The sequence below is a fragment of the Nannospalax galili genome, unplaced genomic scaffold (genome assembly GCF_000622305.1).
Source record: "Nannospalax galili isolate Female #2095 unplaced genomic scaffold, S.galili_v1.0 scaffold611, whole genome shotgun sequence".
In the NCBI taxonomy this organism is placed as follows: domain Eukaryota; kingdom Metazoa; phylum Chordata; class Mammalia; order Rodentia; family Spalacidae; genus Nannospalax; species Nannospalax galili.
In genome coordinates this window covers 1,872,128-1,890,854 of record NW_008330486.1, presented here as the reverse complement: position 1 = coordinate 1,890,854, position 18,727 = coordinate 1,872,128, and the positions used below count along the sequence as shown (strand labels likewise).

Here is an 18,727-nt window from a genome sequence, read left to right as displayed (position 1 = left end):
CTCGGCGTGAGCTGCTGTATTATGGTACAATGCTATAAACTTTCAAGGAATTGCCAGACTGTTTTTCCCAGGCACCGCCCATTTTTTCATATCACACCTCTAGCAATATATAAGGGCTCAAAGACCTCCCATTTCCCTCTTGTTACTTTCTCACTTTTACTATGATCATCTTCCTGGGTGTGAGATGGTGTCTCACTGTTTCCTGAAAGCTAACTATACTGAGCATCTTTTTATGTTTTCCAGTTGTGCATTTTCTTTGAATAAATGCCTGTGTAAAACCCTTTTTATTTTTGAACTTTAACAGCTCTTTACATATTGTGGACAAAAGTCTCATCAGATAATTATCAAAGTGTTCACCTTTTGTGATCTGTATTTTTGGTTTATGGTATCTTTTGAAGGAAACAACTTTCATTTTGATGATATCCAGTTTAATTTTTGTTGTCTTGGGAACATATAAAAGAATCTATTAATTCAGGGTCATTAAGCCTTGCATATATGGTGTTTACGAATAGCTTTATATTTACCTCTAGTTCGGATCTTGTGTCCAGTTTGAATTACGATTTGTTTATGGTGTGAGTTGAGGGTTGGTTTTTTTTAGTTTTTCCCACGTGCACATCCACCTGTCTTCCATGTTGCAGAGCACCAGCCCCTTGTCATCCTTGTGGACCAAGTGATTATAAATGGGAAGGCTTATTTCCGGACTCACAGTCTTAACCCCAAAGACTCGGAATCGACATGTTTGTCTGGCACGATTCTGAGCAGGAACTCTTTTACGCGTCGGTGACTGTGATGTTGGCGGTATTCTTACCCCGGCTTCGCAGAAGTCGTTGCGATAAGAAATGACACGCCCAAGGCCGTCTTACTAGTGCGTGGCAAAGTCAGGACTTGAACTTGGGCTGACACAGGGTTTGCACCTGCCGAAGCCGACTGTGCGACCGCGCACCCGTGCTGGGGGGGGGTCCCCGCCCCTCGGGAGATGCTTTAGGAGGAGGGCCGAGATCGACTTCTCTCCCGCGGGAGTCCGCCCGGGACCTGGGCACTCTCGCGGGAAGACGCGTTGTTACCCCGGTAACCGCATCGCGATCCGGAAAGATGGCGGGACAAGGTGCCGGTGCCCGGGAGAGTTCTCCCGGCCAGCCCCTGGGCTGCGGACGGGCGGCACGCCGGACCCCCTGGAACTTGAGCTCCCCGCACACCGCTCTGCAGAGACGTGGCGCCGCAGGGCCCCGGACGCGCGCGCAGCCGTCCCCGGACCTCCTCGCCCGGGAGCAGGCGTACCAGTGAGCATCCTCGCCCCGGGTCTGCGCGCCTCTCCCGCGGGCTGGCGGGGCTCGAGGACCCCGCACCTGGGCCCTCACCAAGCAGCCTGCTGGGATCTGAGGCCTTCGGCCGGGTTGAAAATGTAGTGGCGAAGCGCCTGGGTCAGCAGGAGGGCGAGGCGTGCGGCCGGACCGCAGTTTCCCGCGGACTCGCAGGTCCCTCCCTGGTTTTCCGAATCCGAGCTGGAAGGCGAGAGGCCGATTTCCCCTCCACTTCGACTCCTTCTCAGCCCTTTCCGCGCCTGGTCGGTTCGCGCGCCCAGCGGACTTTTCATTTGCATTGCTTAAAACGCTAAAACAATATTCTTTTGTTTGTTTCTTTAGTTTTTGCATTTCCAAAAGCTCTGGCAGACCTGGCTCCCGCCAGCCCTTTCATTCAATCTTACGCCCCCCACCCCCCACGTTTCGTTTTGTTTTTACCTCTCCGCCTCCTCCCTGACCTCGCTCCTCTTTCCTTATTGGAAATCACACCTGTAAGGCCAGAGGGGCCTTTCACCAAGCAAAACTGACTCCCCTAATGTTTAATCAAGTTTTTGCTTTTAGCATAGTTTATTACAATAAACACACTAGCACTTGTTTATATTTTGCCGCTACTGGACTCCACACGCCACCAGGAGGTAGAGATTGTCTTTTTTTTTTTTTTTTTTTGCCCTCCTATATATACCCTTGCAAAAAAGTACATTTTAACAACTTTAATTTAAAAGCAGCTCATTTGAAATTGTGAAGCAGTCTGTCATTTCCTCAGGATTAAAGTTACCATATAATCCATATTTAACATTAAAGCGTAAAGTCCAAACTGGAGAGTTGTTTTTACATGTAGTGGACAGTGCTGCCTTGCCACAGCTGCACTCAGTTCTGACCGGCCTGTTAGGAAGCTGGAGTGTTCTGAAGCGTGGAGTCGGCTCTCCAAAGGCAGCTCTGCCATCTATGTACTGGAGCCCTTTGTTTTCTATTTGTGGGGTTTTGGGTTTTGTTGTGGTGTGTTGTCAGCTTTTGTTATTTTTTTAGACAGGATCTCACTGTGTAGCCCAGGCTGATCTCAAGCTGAATGGGATCCTCCAGCCTCAACCCTTCTGCTGCTGGGATTATTTGAGACTACGTTTTGCAGCTGGTTCGGGTGTGTCCTTAGGAATCGTTAGTCCTGCTTAACATTCAAAATCTCTTCTAGTAAGAGTAGTTCAATGGTAAAAGTGACTAGTCGTCCTGATCTGTTTGTATTCTCAAGTGGCCAGAGGAGGGCATTGAATCACCTGGAAATTATGTATATAAAATAGAGTCTAATTTGTGTCCCCAAATGTCCTTCAGTGTGTCTTTCAGTCCTCCAGCCACTGGAGCCTGATTAACCTACCCAGAGTCTCTCTCACTCTTAAACAAGACTGACTCTCCACCTCTCAGCAGCATAGATTGCCAATAGTTCTTGAGCAAGTGTTGGGTTTTCTTACCCCCTTTCCTACCTCTGTGCTGGGATTTTGTGCATGGGACTTGTGCATGCTGTCACCATCGCTGTGAGGTCGTATAAGTAACTGACCAGCTGTCTGGAAAATTCTGTTTCCTTGTGGTCACTACATCTGGCTCTTAAAATCTTTCCATCTTCTTCCGAAATGATCTCTGAGCCTTGCAGGGGGAAGGGGGAGGCAGAAGTTTGATATAGGTGTCCTATTCAGGGATAAGCACTCTGCAACCTCTTGTTCTCTGTACATTGACCAGTTGTGGGTTTCTGTGTTAATCACCATCTGCTGCATAAGGAAACTTCTGGTAAGAGTTGAGAGATGCATTAATCTTTGTGTGTAACAAAAAATCATTAGGAGTCAGTGTAATGCTATATATATTCAGCAGAAGCTAGTATTTGTCCTTCCCCTGTGACATGTCTAGCCTCAGGTTCCCAGGTCTGATATCAATGTCAGGTATGGGTTCCATCCTACAAAGTGGACCTTAAATCCAATTAAAAAGTGGTTGTGTTACTCCCATAATATTTGTGCCACTATCGCACAGGTAGTCATATCTTTGCCAGGCAGGTTGTTGCTATAGCTTGCAGAATTCACAACTGTTTGATGGTTAATTTTCTCTGTAGATAGCATGCATAGCACCTTCCATCACTGTGAAAGCTAGCCAGTAGAGATGAGTCTTTGAAGTCAGAACCAGTTTGATTTCTCCTTGTTTGTTCTGTAACTCAAGTATGTAGGTAACCAAGAGTGGGGACAAAGGCCAGTATTGTTTGAAGGCATAGTGTTCATCTTTAAAGGAAAAAGTTGGACTGGAACTAACAAATGGAGCTAAGTATAGCCCTTTGGCATTCCCAGGGAAGTACAGTATAAGTTGTGTGTATGCTACAGATGATAATCAGAACATTAAAAATAAACTGCTTGGAGGGCTGGAGAGATGGCTCAGCGGTTTAAGAACGCTGGTTGTTCTTGCAGAAGACCCAGGTTCGAAACCCAGCACCCACATGGCAACTGTCTGTAACTCCAGTCCCAGGGGATTCAACAGCCTCTTCTGTCCTCTGTGGGCATTGCACAACACAGGTGCACTTACCTACAATCATGCAATACATGCATACACATAAAATAAAAAAATAAAAATAATAAGAAATATATATGTAAAAAATAAATAAACTGCTTGGATGATGGTAATGGACTTATAGATAATTTGTTTTCTTTTAAAACATTTTCCTAAGCCAGCATCATGGTACATGACTTTAATCTCAGCACTCATAAGTCAGAGGCAAGTGGATTTGTGTGAGATGGAACCCACCCTGGTCTACATAGTGAGTTCTAGGCCAGCTGGGGATACAGGGAGACCTTGTCTCAAAAAGATCAAAAAAAAAAAAATTGTCCTTTCCTTTGTAATCATTCTAACAGTCTTCATTGGACCAAGTAAGTCGTTATCCTGCATTTTGCTAGAATGCAAGTAGAGGTCAAATTAGTCCCATATTTCTGTTGAACCTAATATTAAAGTGTGTAGCTGAGTCTTGAGCCACATGGATCTGCTTATTAAACTCCCCAAACACAGCAACACCCATACCAAGCCAGCCTTCCCCACCCTGGCCACTCCTGTCCTCAGCAGAGTCTGCCTATCTCTCTAGATGCAGGGTTGGAACTTGTGTTCTCCACAGGTAGGATCATCCTAGAACTGAGTAGAACTCACACAGTTCATTCTTGCCTGATTTATTAATCAGACAAATCACTTCACCAAAGACATGCATAAAGGGCCTTGGAATGGCAGGACGGTGTTTGAGCTCCTACCATGATGGGGGAGAGAAGTAGGGAGCCAGCAATGTGTTCCAGTAGCCATGTTCATTTCAGACTAAAAACATGTATGTTTTGGCGTTGCTTGATTAAAGTGTAATTGCTGAAATGTGATTATTTTGCTAGAATTGGAATGTATACTAAGTATTAACTTATTTTATGTTTTAGGCGTTTAAATGCAGAATTGGAAGCAAAAACAGCCAACCTGGTTCGACAAGCTGAGGATGTAATAGTAAGTAAATGTGCAATTTTCCCATGTAAATGCTAATTTTTTTTTTTTTTTTTTTTGTCTTTTTGAAGCAGGGTCTCCCTGTAGCCCCAGCTGTCCTGGAACTCACTATGTAGACCAGGCTGGCCTTGAACTCACAGAGATCTGTCTGCCTCTGCCTCCCAAATGCTGGGACCACAGGCGTCCACCACCATCCCCAATGTAAATGCTTTTTTAACTTTTAAATTCAATGTATAACATATATTAATAAAATGCTTAAAGCATCAGATTTCAGGTCGGTGAATGAACACAGACTGAACATGAATGTTCAGGTGCAGCTCCTGTGTTTGTGTTCTTGGTAGGTTTGCTTTTTCTAAAAAACAGTGATATGGGGGCTGGAGAGATGGCTCAGGGGTTAAGAACACTGACTGTTCTTGCAGAAGACCCGGGTTTGAATCCCAGCACCCACATGGTAGCTAACAACTGTCCGTAACTCCAGTTCCAGGGGATTCGACAGTCTCTTCATTGCACGACACAGATGCACTTACCTACATGCAGGCAATACACACATACACATAAAATAAAAATAATAAAATATTAAAAAAATAGTGATAAAAGTATTTTCCATTTAGATGCTCCAATCATGTGATCAATAAGAACATTAATTTTTTTTTTTGTCTTTTTGAGACAGGGTCTCCTTGTAGCCCCAGCTGTCCTAGAACTCACTATGTAGACCAGGCTAGCCTTGAACGCACAAAGATCCACCTCCCTGCCTGGGATTAAAGGCGTGTGCCACCATGCCCGGCAAGAACATTAATTTTGATAATCTTCTCCATTACCAAAATATTTGAAGGTAGCTATATAGTCAATTAACATGCTAATGCAGTAGACCTGAGTGTGTAAGAAACATTAAGGTTCACAGGATGTTGCATAGCATTGAATGAATAAAGCCTAACTCTTGGTTAAAAAAAAAAAGAAACAAATGATAGCTGGGCATGGTGGCACATGCCTTTGAACCCAGCACTTGGGAGGCTGAGGTAGGCAGATCTCTGTGAGATTGAGTCCATCCTCATCTACATAGTGCTCTTTATGGCTCTAACACTGATTCTTAGGGCTAGACTAGAATCACATGACCGGGAAGGCTATGAGGCCACATCACCAGACCAAGTGTCTAAGCATTGTTCTCCTTCCTGGTACCAAATTGGGCATTCCTATGTAAGCAGCATTGTTACCATGGCAATTGACAGGAAGCAGTCACCCTCCCACAAGGGTCAAGTGACTGCCTTCAGCCTTCATGGTTCTTACCCATATTTCAGCCTTTCACTGATTCTCCTTCAATTCTGTTGGTCCCTAAAATGGAGTTGGAGGCAGAGAGGGAATTCTAGTAATACTGTATTTTAAAAAAAAAACAACTTATTTCTCTTTTAATTGGGTATGTGCATGTACCTGTGTGGATCATTGTTACTGGATCCCTTGGAACTGGATTTACAAGCAATTGATTGTTTAACTGCCCAATGTGGGTCCTGGGAACCAGCTTGTCCTCTGCAAGAGCAGCCCGTGCTCTTAACCACTGATCATCTCTCCAGCCACATATTTTATTTTATTACTTCATACAAATTCATAATTGTTAGTTGAGGAATAAGAAATGTCACATCTCTAGTATTTTAAGTAGTACATAATGGTTACAGGTCTGTTCATTGTACTTAGAGTTCAACTTTCTACTAGAAATTTTAAATTTCATTTTTCAGTTTTACCAGTATCTAAAGAGCTAGAAACCACTTGTCCAAGACTCCACATTAGAGCAAAATGGGGGTGTGGGGGTGCTTGTGTTCTGCTTAAAGAGCCCCTGAAGAGAACCTTTATTTCTCCCCAGGAAGGGTTGGGACAGTGGAAGCGTACCCCCCCCAGAGGCTGACTGTACCCAACCTCTGCTGTCTTCAGCTTCCGCCTGCTCTCTTTCATTCCTAACATCTCCTCGCCAGAAGTTCTCACTCTGATGTTTCATTTTAGTTCCTTCATGATCTGTAACGTTGATGTCTTAGCCGATTTGAGACATTTTTCTATCTACTAAACAGGCTTTCTTGTACCTCTTTCTGTATTGCTGGCGACATAAGATGGAAATTCCTACTGTGGTGGGGAAGTAGGACTTGGAAGGCTGTAAAGGCTTTAACACTCTTAGATTTTTCCATTAGAATTGTCGAATTGACTCTTTTTTGAGACAGGGTGTCACTATGTAGCCCTCACTGGCCTTGAACTTACTATGTAGACCAGGGTGGTCTCAGACTCAGATCCCCGCCCCTGCCCCCCCCCACCTCCCAAGTGCAGGGATTAAAGATGTGTGCCACTGTGCCCACTCTAAATGACTTTTTTTTGCCCTTGAACAAAAGCCAAAAGTGAGACAGTGACATGGCTGTACTTGTACACCATAACGAGACCTGGGACAGCTTTGAAGCGATGAATGTTCAGAGACACTAGCTATAGTTCTGAGGGGGTTTCTTGAATATTTATGACTTAATTTATTTAACTAGAGAGAGCAACAAGAAGAGCGATCTAGGCCTTGTCCAGCACAAATCAAATCATTGGAAGAGGAAGGTGATTACTGTACAAGGTAAGTCACTTCACTTCTTGTGATCTGTGTAGAGCTTTAACATATAATATCTTTTTGCATGCACATTCTAAAGTATAATTTAGAAGCATGTAATGATATATAGTTATACTAGTCAGATACAAGGCAAACTCTTACCTGCTTTATCTCATGTTACTCTCAAAGCATTATTTAAATAACTGTTATCATCATTTGACATAACTGCAGCTTAGAGAAGTCAGTAGCTTGCCAAAGGGCAACCACAGAGTGGTCATTTCCCTGAGCTTCAAACCATGGTGATGTGATTGATTCTAGGCCTTTTTTTACACACTGTACTGCCTTTCTTTTGAAATTATGTGAAGATTAGGTAAAGATAAATTAGTAAAGATAAGGGCTGGAGAGATGACTCAGCAGTTAAGAGCACTTACTGCTCTAGCAGAGGACCTGTGTTTGGTTTCCAGCACCCACATGCCAGCTAATCAGTTTCAGGGAATCTGATGCCCTCTTCTGGCCTCCATAGGCATTGCATGCACATGGTGCACTTAGATGCATGCAGGCAAAATACTTGTATACAGAAAATAAAAATAAACTTTTAGAGCTGGGCGTGGTGGCGCACCCCTGTAGTCGCAGCACTTGGGAGGCAGAGGCAGGCGGATTTCTGAGAGTTCAAGGCAAGCCTGGTTTATGTAGTGGGTTCTAGGACAGCTGGGACTACAGGGAGACCCTGTTTCAAAAAGACCAAATAAATAAATAAATAAACTTTTAAAAATGAGTAAAGATACATATCCATATGTTCTTTGACTTCATGTAAATTTCTGACACGTCAAGAAATTAGGCAACCATCAAATATTTGGAGTAAATTGGGGCTGGAGAGCTGGTTCAGTGGTTAAGAGCACTAACTGCTCTTGGAGAGGACATGGGTTTAATTCCCAGCACCCACATGGTGGCTAATGACTGGCCATAACTCCAGTTCCAGGGGATCCGACACCCTCTTCTGGCCTCCACAGGCACTGCACAAACATGGTGCATTGTATATAGGCAAAACACACACATAAAATAAATAAATGAAAAAAAAATATTTGGAGTAACTTTAACAAGTTTATGGGATCTGTGTGATTAAAATTATAAAATCTTCATGCAGCAGAGGCAGTGATGATCACCAAACATCCCAAGTCTTGAAATTATCAGTGGGAAATTCCAGAAATAAGTCATTCATCAATTTTAAGTTGCTTGCCATCCTAGCATTGTGATGTCTCATACTCTATCTGCTTAGGATGTGAGTCACCCTAGTCCAGCAGGTCCATGGTTCTACGGTGCTGTACTTAGTATCTGCTTTGGTTATCAGGCTGACCAGTGTTGTAGCATGGTGCTTTGTCCAGGCTTCAGTAGTGACCTGATGTGATGTCACAATGCCACTGTCATCTGTGTACTTCACAGCATAGCATGTGCCAACTCACATTGTCACAGGAAGGGTGAATACAGCATGACAGCACATTTAAGAGGCACCAGGTCCACTTTATGCGGCATGTTGTAAGTGGTCTGTTTTTTATTAGTTCCTGTTAATCTCTTATACCTTGTTTATCAATTAAACTTCACATCATAATTGTGACTATATGGACAAAAACTTGGTTTATGTAGGGCTTGATACTGTTATAGTTTTAAGCATCTGCTGGAGAGTCTGGGAATGTGTCTTCTGAGTTCACGGGGTCCTCCATAGAGTAAAGAATGAGCTTAGGAAGGAACTGTGGGTACAGTAACAGCACACATTGCTCCCTGGAATCCAATAGGAGAGAATTTCACAGCAAAAAAAGTGTGTATTAAAATTATGACTGTATGGGGCTGGAGAGATGGCTCAGCGGTTAGAAACACCGGTTGTTCTTGCAGAAGACCTGGGTTCAAATCCCAGCACCCACATGGCAGCTAACAACTTCCCGTAACTCCAGTCCCAGGGGATCCAACAGCCTCTTCTGACCTCCTCGGGCATTGCACTACCCAGGTGCACTTACCTACATGCAGGCAGTACACACATACACATAAAATAAAAATAATAAATAAAAAAATTGGCTGTATAACTCTTAGAACAACTGTGGGCTCCCAGTCTCCTAAATCCAGAGGCCGATTTTGAGGGTCTCCTGTCCCCAAGAGGGTGTGATATGTTCACAACTTACAGGGCTGAGCAACATGAAGGAGGCGTGTGCCAAAGTGGCAGTTACGAGATATATTCCAGACATCCTGGAATATTAACAGAGAAATAATTACTTCACACAACCCAGAAATTCCTAGCCTAGATATTTACCCTAGAGAAATGAAGACATATGTCTGAAGAAAAGTCTTCATGCAAATGTTGAGAGAAATTTTACTCATAACTGTCCCATTCATCAAATGGCGAATGGATATGCAGATGTGGTATGTGCACATGACGGCTGAGTTTAGCAGTAATCAGAAATGAACAGTAATCAGAATGAACCAACAGCAGTAGTTAAGTCCAACTAAATGAAAGGTGCCAGACTCGAACATTTATAGACACGCACCATTTAATGCTGGGGATGTGTTCTGAGAAGGGCATTGTTAGCCTCACACTGTTCATTGTGTGAACCTGGTAGTGTGACTTTAGTAAGTAGCAGAAACTTTTCCGCTCCGTTGAGGTCCTGTGGTACTGTTGTATATGCCATCCATCACTGACTAAAAGATACAGGTTCCTGACTGCATTTGACACTCTGGAAAAGGCAAAACTGTAGGACAGAAATCAAATTAGTAGTCGATAGGGTTAGTGTACCAACTCCCAGGGGGCCCAGGGGAATTTTGGGGATATTGAAAACACTCTCTGTGCTGGCTCTTTGATTATGTAGGTTGGTTAAAAGTTGTTGAGCTCTGTACCTGAGACAGTGACGCACTCACTTCATGATCTCACACTTCCTGTTTTCCTTTGCTCCCCGTGTTCACAGTGCACATTTCTTCCTTGATATGTAAGTTTTATCTTAGCAAATGTGAAAAAAATATTGGAAGGCTAGTAGGGTCAGGTCTGATTACTGGTAGTGCACTGGTGACTAAGGAGGCCTCTCTGTAACTTAATACTTACTCTGTTGTTTTTTCCTTTTTTTGTAAATTGATAAAGTCAATTTTGTCATTATTGATGCAGGTATATATGTTTATATTAGGGTTAATCACCTGTGACATGCGTGATGGTAATATTTTATAAAAGAAGATATTTAATAGCTATCAAAATGCCAAAATTGGATTACAAATAAAGGTTAGGCCTGGCTTTCATCCTGTAAACTTAAGGATTGAAATGAGTGTCCGCAGCTGATCCCTAGTTCCTTTTGAAGCAAGCAAGATACTGACTTCCCAAACATAAATTCCACCTGATCCAGGAAAACAGAGGCATCATTACCACTTTGCATTTAAGGAAAACTTAATAAACTGGATCAGGTAGATTTTTTTTTTTTTTTTTTTTTTTTTTTGTCTTTTTGAGACAGGGACCCCCTGTACCCCCAGCTGCCCGGGACCTCACTATATAGCCGGGGCTGGCCCGAACCTCAAAAAGACCCGCCTGCCTCTGCCTCCCAAGTGCTAGGATTAAAGGCGTGCGCCACCATGCCCGGCTTAGAATTTATTTTTTGTATTTACTGTGTGTGTGTGTGTGTGTATACGCACGTAAGCATGTAGAAGTCCAAGAATAACCTGTGTGTGTGTGTGTGTGTGTGTGTGTGTATATGCACGTAAGCATGTAGAAGTCCAAGAATAACCTGAGGGAGTCAGTTCTCTCCTTCCATCATATGGGTCCCAGGGATTCAACTCAGATTGTCAGACTTGGTGGCAGGGGCCTCTACCTATTGAGCCATCCTGCTAGCCCCAGACTATAGTTTTAATACTGCTCTTGAACCCGTGGCATTTACATGTGAAACATGACATTTGTTTGTTTATTGGGAATTGTTGAAGATGGAAGTAAATTCTGTAAAGGCCATCTATTCCAGGTTGGAACAGTTATAATCCACTGAAAAGCTTAGGATTCAGGCAGTAGTACATGTTATGATAGGTCTCAACACCTATGGCTACTCTGTCAGAAACTACAGTAGAAGAACCAGACTTTAGTGTCCTAAAGTGTAGTTAATACAGCAGGTGTTACCACCCAGATCATCTCAGCCATAGTTCAAACAGTCCTTTCCTGAGAAGCTGAACAGAACTAAGAACCCTGTGCTGTGGTGCATTGGGCATGGACGTGCACCAGCAGAGTGTTTCCCTGGACACTGGGGTACAGGTCGGAGGGTGGTGAGAGGAAGCTGCTAGACATTTCTTAAGAGGTCTTTATTTTTACTATTTTAAATTATGTGTGGGGTGAGGATATGTGCATGTGAATTCAGGTGCCTATAGAAGTCAGAAATGGGCATCAGATGTCCTAGAATTGGAGTTACAGGTGGTTGTGAGCCAGCATGTGGGTGCTGGGAACTGAACTTGGGTTCTCTGCAAGAGCAGTACACACTCGTACTGCTGAACCATCTCTTCAGCCCCTGGTAGATGTTTTTGGCTGATCCACATGTAAATGTGTGGGGTGGGGTGGAATGGAGCAGAAGGAGCAGGAAATGTGCCAAGGAAGTGGCAGGCATTAACCTGAAAGAAGAATGATTCAAGATACTCTAAGAAACACCCTTGTGCCATGTGCAAGAGTGATTATAGTCTGTAAATTTAAGATACTTCGGAAGCCCCTTTTCCTTCCCAGAGGTATTTCTGGCAGGTATGTTCTAAGGATATCTTGGTGTATACAAAACTCATGCATAACCAGGTTAGTAGGTGGCATCTTATAGAAGGCCATTTTATTTTGTGTGTTCTCTACTTTGGTCAGTCATTCCCAGGAAAGAGGGTGGAGTTTGTTTGTTTGTTTGTTTGTTTTAACAAGAATAGATAATAATGTGGTATGTATTCTAAGATATTAATACAAATGCTCTAGGTGGGTGAACTTTTTATAGAAAGGGCTACATAGTAAATGTTTTAGGATTGTGGGCTGTACAGTATCTGTCACAACTATTTGACTCTACTATTATAGAGTGAAACCAACACAGGCCTTAAGTAATGAATGGGCATGGGTAGACTCAGTCTGTGGGCCATCATGTGCAGACTCCCACAAATACTCATTTTAAACTACAAACGTATTTTGAAAATTTAAAATGTACATGAAATATAAATTAGATTCACTCATTCAGTGTGTACCTACTTGATGCCGGTTTAAGAGTCTGTATGTGTAAGCCGGGCGTGGTGGCATATGCCTGTAGTCTCAGCACTTGGGAGGCAGAGGCAGGCGGATCTCTGTGAGTTCAAGGCCAGCCTGGTCTACATAGTGAGTTCCAGGACAGCTGGGGCCACAGGGAGACCCTGCTTCAAAAAAAAGACCAAAAAAAAAGAGTCTGTGTGTGAAACACAGTGGGGGAAGCAGGCTGGATCCCTACCCTCATGAGTTCATAGGATGATGAAAACAGACACTAACCAAATGCTTGAGTGCATTAGAAGAATAGTGGTGTTGAGTGTGCTCACAAAAGAATAGTGGGCCATTTGTGTGTGTGTGTGTGTGTGTGTGTGTGTGTGTGTGTGTGTGTGTATGTGTGTACACTGTGGAGGTAAGAGGACAACCTATGGGAGTTGGTTCTCTCCTTATATCATGTGGGTCCAGAGATTGAATTCAGGCTGCCAGGCTTGGCAGGTGCCTTTATCCACCGAACTATCTCACTAGCCCTTAATCCCTTTACTATTTTTTTTTAAGATTTATTTTTATTTTATGTGAATGACTGTTTTACCTATATATATTTGGAAGTGCTCTGTGTGTGTGTACTGCAATGTCCAGAAGAAGGCATCAGACTCCATGGAACTGGAGTAAGTTGCCATATAGGTGTTGGGGATCAAACTTGGGTCCTTTTCAAGAGTAGCAAGTGCTCTTAAACTCTGAGCCATCTCTTAGCCTCCCTGAATTGTTTTAAAAATGGATAGTCCCTCTGGGTAGCCAGTTATCACTTGTTAGGTTTTCTGTTTATTAAAATCAATTCCACATTTTCCTAAAGGAATAAATATCTTCTCAGAGTGAAATATTTAACTTTTTTAAGAAATCCATTTAAAATAAACATGTATCTAGACTCAAAATGAAATATAATTCTATATACATATAAAATTATTAAATATAGACATGTATATCTATACATAATTTGTATGGAAATCAACTTTCATAATTCATATAGATGGCAAGCTAATAAGTGATTAACTGGAACTAAAGCAATACTTGTATATTTTTCCTTTAAAAATATAATTACTGTGGAATTTCATTGTGTCTCATTGTTGTCTATTTTAACATGTGATACTTATTTTTGGTCTGTAGAGATCTGTTATCTGAAGGGATGACTCTTTCACAATCAGAAACTAAGGTATGAAATCAAACATTCTATAAATATAATTACATTCTGTAAAATTTAGGGTTTTTTTTTTTTTTACAGCTGTTAATAACATAGAGCTTGTATTCCAACTTTCTTGTTTTACAGATGAAGTTGATCCTATCTTCAACTTCATAATGCTTGACCTCTTAATCCAAACATTGAGATCCTCCTGCCTCTGCCTCCCAACTGCTAGGATTAAAGGCGTGTGCCACCATGCCCAGCCCTAGCCCTTAAGTTTTTTTTTTTATATTTTATTTATTTTTATTTTATGTGTATGTGTGTATTGCCTGCATGTAGGTAAGTGCACCCGTGTCGTGTAATGCCCACGCAGGATAGAAGAGGTTATCGGAGTCCCTAGAACTGGAGTTCAGACAATTGTTAGTGGGTGCTGGGATTCGAACCTGGGTCTTCTGCAAGAACAGCCATTTTTTCTAACTGCTAAGCCATCTCTCCAGCCCTGGGTTTAATTTTTAATTTTTGCATTTATTTGTTGTGTGTGTGTGTGTGTGTGTGTGTGTGTCTGTCTGTCTGTCTGTCTATGAGAGAGAGTGTGTGTGCATATGCATGTGTGTGTGTGTGTGTGTGTGTGTAGATCAGAAGACAACTTCTGGGAGTCAGTTCTGTCCATCCACCTGTGGGTTCAGGGGATCAAACTCAGATCATGACACTTGGCAGAAAAGCCCCTTTACCCACTGAGTCATCTCATAGGCCCCCAGGTTTTGGGTTTGTTTGGTTGGTTTTTGTTTCTTTTTAAGATGAGTAGGACTCAATAGAAATAACATATAAGCCTTAAGGCTCAGATGTGGGCATTCATGCAGTGTTCCCTGCTTATGAAGAACCTGAATCACTGTCTCGTATTTCCACTGAATAATTTGAAGTACAGTGAATAAGCTTTGCTTTTTGTTTTTTTTTTTAAGAAAAGAATTTTTTTTTTAATAATTTAGGGCTGGGGAGATGTCTCAGTGGTTAAGAACACTGGTTGTTTTTGCAGAAGACCTGGGTTCAAATCCCAGCACCCACATGGCAGCTAACAACTGTCCGTAACTCCAGTTCCAGGGGATCCGACGGCCTCTTCTGTACTTGCTGGTGTTGCACGACACGGGTGCACTTATCTACATGCAGGCAATACACTCATACACATAAAAATAATAAATCATTAAATCAATAAATAAGTAAATAATTTATTGAGAATTTCATACGTGCATATAAGGTGTTTTGATCAAATCCATGCCCACTCGCTCCCCTCCAACTCCTCCTGTATCTCCCCATCACTTTTTTCTGATAACTTCACGTGCTCTTTCTTCTTCTTTGATTGTTTGATTTATTTTTATGGGGCTTTTGGCTACTCTAACATTCCCCCCTCTGAAGAGGTAACCCTAAAATCTTTTAAGGATTAGATACAAGCTCCCAAATTCTACTGACATCTTTGGAGTTTGGAGCAGAGTATGTTGCTAAGAGGCCCAAGGACATTTTGACTTTTAGCCAAGAAAGTGGATACTTTTCTTTGAGGTCTTTTTACCCTATGCCTAGCCAGTTCCTACTTCCTATTCTTATCACACCATCCTCTGAAGAGGTTACCCAAATTGCCAGTAGGGAATTGGGAAGCAGACTGCTCTGGCTTCTTCCATGCTGAAAGTTATAGAGGTGTGTGTGGATGCAGACTGCTCTGGCTTTTTCCATGCTGAACAGGGACGCAGGGTGAAGCAATTGGAGTACCCCTTCAGTGGGTCTATCTAAAAGACTCCCAAATAACATAACTCTTATCTCTAAAGGGAAAAGAAAAGTCCTTGAATTGCGAATAGGAGCTGTGAAGGAGAAGTAAAGGCAAGAGTCATTAGCATTACAAGTTCTAGACAGGGAACTAGAAAAAAGTCAGAATGGAAATTTTCAAATGTTCATATGAGAGTCCATATAAGCTTTGTTTTTTGTTTTTGTCTTTTTGAGACAGGGTCTTCCTATTGTCCCAGCTGGCCTTGATCTCACAGAGATCCATCTGCCTCTGCCTCCTGAGTGCTGGGATTAAAAGCATGTGCCTCTATGCCAGGCAGAGTGAATAAGTTTTTAAAAAAATTTTTGTCTACTATTTTTATTTTATTTTATTTTGGTCTTTTTTGAGACAGGGTCTCCCTGTAGCCCCAGCTGTCCTGGAACTCGCTATGTAGACCAGGCTGGCCTTGAACTCACAGAGATCCACCTGCCTCTGCCTCCTGAGTGCTGGGATTAAAGGCATGCACCACCAAGCCCGGCTATTTTTATTTTTATATGTATGAGTGTATTGCTTGCATGTATGGAAATGCGTAAGTACCCATGAAAGTCAGAAGAGGGTGTCAGATCTCCTAGAACTGGAGTTACACACTGTTGTTAGCCACCATGTGGGTGCAAATTGAACCTGAGTCCTCTGCAAGAGCAGCCAGTGTTCTTAACCACTGAGCCATCTCTCCAGCCCTGTGACTACATTTTTAAATGGAATGAGTTTATAACATGAGGCTCTATACTTCTCTATAAATCATTATCTGAGAGAGAAAGAGACAGACAGACAGACCCTCATCTACAAAGCAGAGGAGTTAAAAGGTTTGTTCATTTGTAAATCCAGGGTTGAGATCAGCCTTCCAGGTACTGGGCATCCTGAGATCTCTTTTTTAAGTGTCCTCTCACAAAGCTCTTGGAGGCCAAGGGAGGTGTACATACACCTTAGGAGAAAAGATTCTGAGAATCAAAACATCCCAGTTTAACACCACACACTGGCTGAATGTACCACATCTTCAGGACTTATTTTCTGTACTACTGCATCTCTTGGTCCAGTTGATGTCTGGGTCTTTGGAAATGCAGTTCTGGTTCTTGGAAATGCAATTTAATTAATTCCATAAAAATATCAAATTTTGCATGTCACAAAGTTGCTTTTGTTGGAAAAATGATTAGACTCTATAATTAATTGGTGGTTTTAATTCTTTTCTTGAAGCTAAAGACCAAAACCAGTCGTCCTGTGAGCAAGGTTGAAAACAAACATCAGTCTGCAGATAAAGGAAGGAAAACGAATTCAAGGTATAGTACAGTTTGAAAAGCTTGGCTTCCTTCCTGATTTTACAGTTCACAGCATCAGCCTCTTAGCTAGAAGCTTTCTATGGATCCTGATCTTTGTGTTTTTTTTGGTTTTTGGTCTTTTTGAGACGGTCTCCCTGTAGCCGCAGCTGCCCTGGAACTCACTATGTAGACCAGGGTGGCCTTGAACTCACAGAGATCCGCCTGGCTCTGCCTCCTAAGTGCTGGGATCAAAGGCGTGGGCCACCATGCCTGGCCAGGATCCAGATCTTTTTATTCCCTCCCATATCTACACTGTATGTCATCCACATCCAGTAACTTAAAGCATTTCTGTCCATAAATGTTGTAAACATTTTGTTGATAAACATTTTGTGTTCTCTAAACAAAATCACTACCTTTCAAAAAATGAGCCATGGTTTTTAGTGAGATACTTTGTTGAAACTGGCTGGGACTGGGACCTGGATTTTGTCCTTCCACCAGGTTCTCTCAAATAGACTAAATATGAGTACTTGACAAAAGGCCAGCTTGTTTGGTAAGATAAGAATGATTTGACACCCTGTAAATTAGATCATGTTGTCATTTACATTTATATTCACTGTTTTTATTTGTTATTTTTGTTTTGAGAATGAGTTCAAGACTGTCCTTAGTATTATAAACTTAAAAGGGGTCCTTGAGACTGTCGAGGATAAGAAATTTTTTGGAAAATGAGGCAAGCTGGATTGTGCCAGCCAGTAAGTTATTAAATTTACATGTCTGTGATCCACCCAGGTTGGTAATTAATTACATTATAATTCTGGGAAAGTCTTTGTTAACTCTTATGTCTTTAGTTGCATAGAAAGTTTTTTTTTTAGTTTTTTGATACAAGGGAAGAAGAGTTGAAGGAGTAGGAAGAGAAAATTAATATAAAACAGACTGAAGAAGAGACTAGGCCGAATCACATGCATCACTGTGAAGTTATCGTTTCATGCACATGTGCAGTGCTGGCAGAGATAGAAAGGGAGCATCGGATCCCCTGGAACTGGAGTTACAGATTGTTGTTAGCTGCCATGTGGGTGTTGGGAACTGAACCTGCATCCTCTGCAAGACACTGACTTTAATGGAAGGCTATTCCAGAAATTCCAAACCATTTTCTTTTGTGTTAAAAGTTACCTAGGCTTTCAGAACCTGCCCTGGTCCATTCCTCAGTACCTTTGGAATTGACTTTTTATTTTTTATTTCTTTCTCCATGGAAGGAATGACTTTTATGAATGAGTATAATCTGGACTGATGGCTTTTAATTATCCCCAGAAAAACCATGTGCTTTTCACGTCTTGTGACCTGGGCACTTGATCTTGTTTCCTGTAAACCTTAGTTTGTATTCCTCCCCAAAAGATAATGAATGAATTGTGAGTATGCTTGTGAATTACTATTATCAAAATCTCCCTGTAGCCACAGCTGGCCTGGAACTCACCATGTAGACTAGGCTGGCCTCCATCTCACAGAGATCTGCCTGCTTCTACCAAGTGCTGGGATCAAAGGTGTATGACACCATGCCTGTTGGTAATTTTTTGAGTCTTTCCAGTTTTCAACATTATGGCAGGGCAATATCAGCCACAATTCTGCTCCAACAGTGTGTAACTCTGAAACCTCAGGCTGCATATGCCCCTGAGGCCAAAGTCCAAACTTGATCCAGATTTGGAAGCTGCTGCTTTTAGCTCTGGTTGTTCAAATCATAATGGCTGAAAGTTTCATGAGGTTCTTAGAAGGTGGTCATTTATAAATTTAAAATATATAATATGTTTTGCCGGGTGTGGTGGTGCATGCCTTTAATCCCAGCACTCGGGAGGCAGAAGCAGGCAGATCTCTGTGAGTTCAAAGCCAGCCTGGTCTACATAGTGAGTTCCAGGACAGCTGGGGCTACAGGAAGACCCTGTCTCAAA

The 18,727-nt window shown here is 42.2% G+C and overlaps 1 protein-coding gene across 2 annotated transcripts in view; it reads left to right on the top strand.

Moving 5' to 3' along the window:
• Nucleotides 1-482: 482 nt before the first annotated feature.
• Tex9 (testis expressed 9) overlaps nt 483-18,727 on the top strand; it is a 34,630-nt gene continuing 16,385 nt past the window's right edge. Inside the window, exons 1-5 of one of the 2 annotated variants that reach the window (XM_029570732.1) lie at nt 483-1,280; nt 4,733-4,796; nt 7,301-7,380; nt 13,715-13,760; nt 16,729-16,811. In XM_029570732.1, the coding sequence (XP_029426592.1) occupies nt 1,093-1,280; nt 4,733-4,796; nt 7,301-7,380; nt 13,715-13,760; nt 16,729-16,811 (461 nt within the window). In that variant the 5' untranslated portion in view covers nt 483-1,092. The remainder of the gene's footprint in view (nt 1,281-4,732; nt 4,797-7,300; nt 7,381-13,714; nt 13,761-16,728; nt 16,812-18,727) is intronic. The other variant, XM_008847603.3, reaches the window with a different exon arrangement.